Source organism: Antrostomus carolinensis, unplaced genomic scaffold, assembly GCF_000700745.2.
Source record: "Antrostomus carolinensis isolate BGI_N321 unplaced genomic scaffold, ASM70074v2 scaffold38907, whole genome shotgun sequence".
In the NCBI taxonomy this organism is placed as follows: Eukaryota; Metazoa; Chordata; class Aves; order Caprimulgiformes; family Caprimulgidae; genus Antrostomus; species Antrostomus carolinensis.
The window spans coordinates 37,540-38,045 of record NW_010327327.1 but is presented as its reverse complement, the minus strand read 5'-3'; the positions used below and the strand labels follow the sequence as shown (position 1 = coordinate 38,045).

Sequence of the window (506 nt, the reverse complement as noted above, 5' to 3'; positions counted from 1 at the left end):
AGCCAAAATCTCTTATTTATAAACCTGCCGGGACTTGACTGTCGCGATGTACAACACGGTGTGGGATATGGACCGCGATGACACGGACTGGAGGGAAGTGATGATGCCCTATTCCACTGAGCTGATATTTTACATTGAGATGGACCCTCCAGGTAGGGAGCCGGAGCCTGCGTGCCTGCCTCTGCCCCCCTCGCTGCGGGTCGGGGCCGCCTTGCACTCCTGCCTTCTCTCCCCTCCCTATAGACTTTTCCCGTTTGAAAAAGGAGGGGAAATCTGCAAAGGGGGAGGGGAAAAAAAATATATATATCTGTAGTTAAACTTTGTGTAAACTTTCCAGGGACTTGAAGCTGCTGTCTCCTGGGCAAAAGTGTTTTAATACTGATTATTTTGGGGGAGGGGATGGCGGGGGGGAGTGGGATAACTGCAATTTATGGTGTCTTTTGAGAGGTGGATGGAGGCAGGAGGAGGAAAGCTGCTCGCAGCCCCTCTCCCGAGTCTTTTTGTCT

General features: G+C 51.6%; 1 protein-coding gene across 3 annotated transcripts in view; it reads left to right on the top strand.

Moving 5' to 3' along the window:
- Window positions 1–6: 6 nt before the first annotated feature.
- The window catches only part of PIK3R3 (phosphoinositide-3-kinase regulatory subunit 3), a 26,452-nt gene continuing 25,952 nt past the window's right edge, over window positions 7–506 (top strand). For all 3 annotated transcript variants that reach the window (XM_029085934.1, XM_029085933.1, XM_010171872.2), the window contains exon 1: window positions 7–152. In XM_029085934.1, coding sequence (XP_028941767.1) covers window positions 47–152 — 106 coding nt within the window. In that variant the 5' untranslated portion in view covers window positions 7–46. The remainder of the gene's footprint in view (window positions 153–506) is intronic.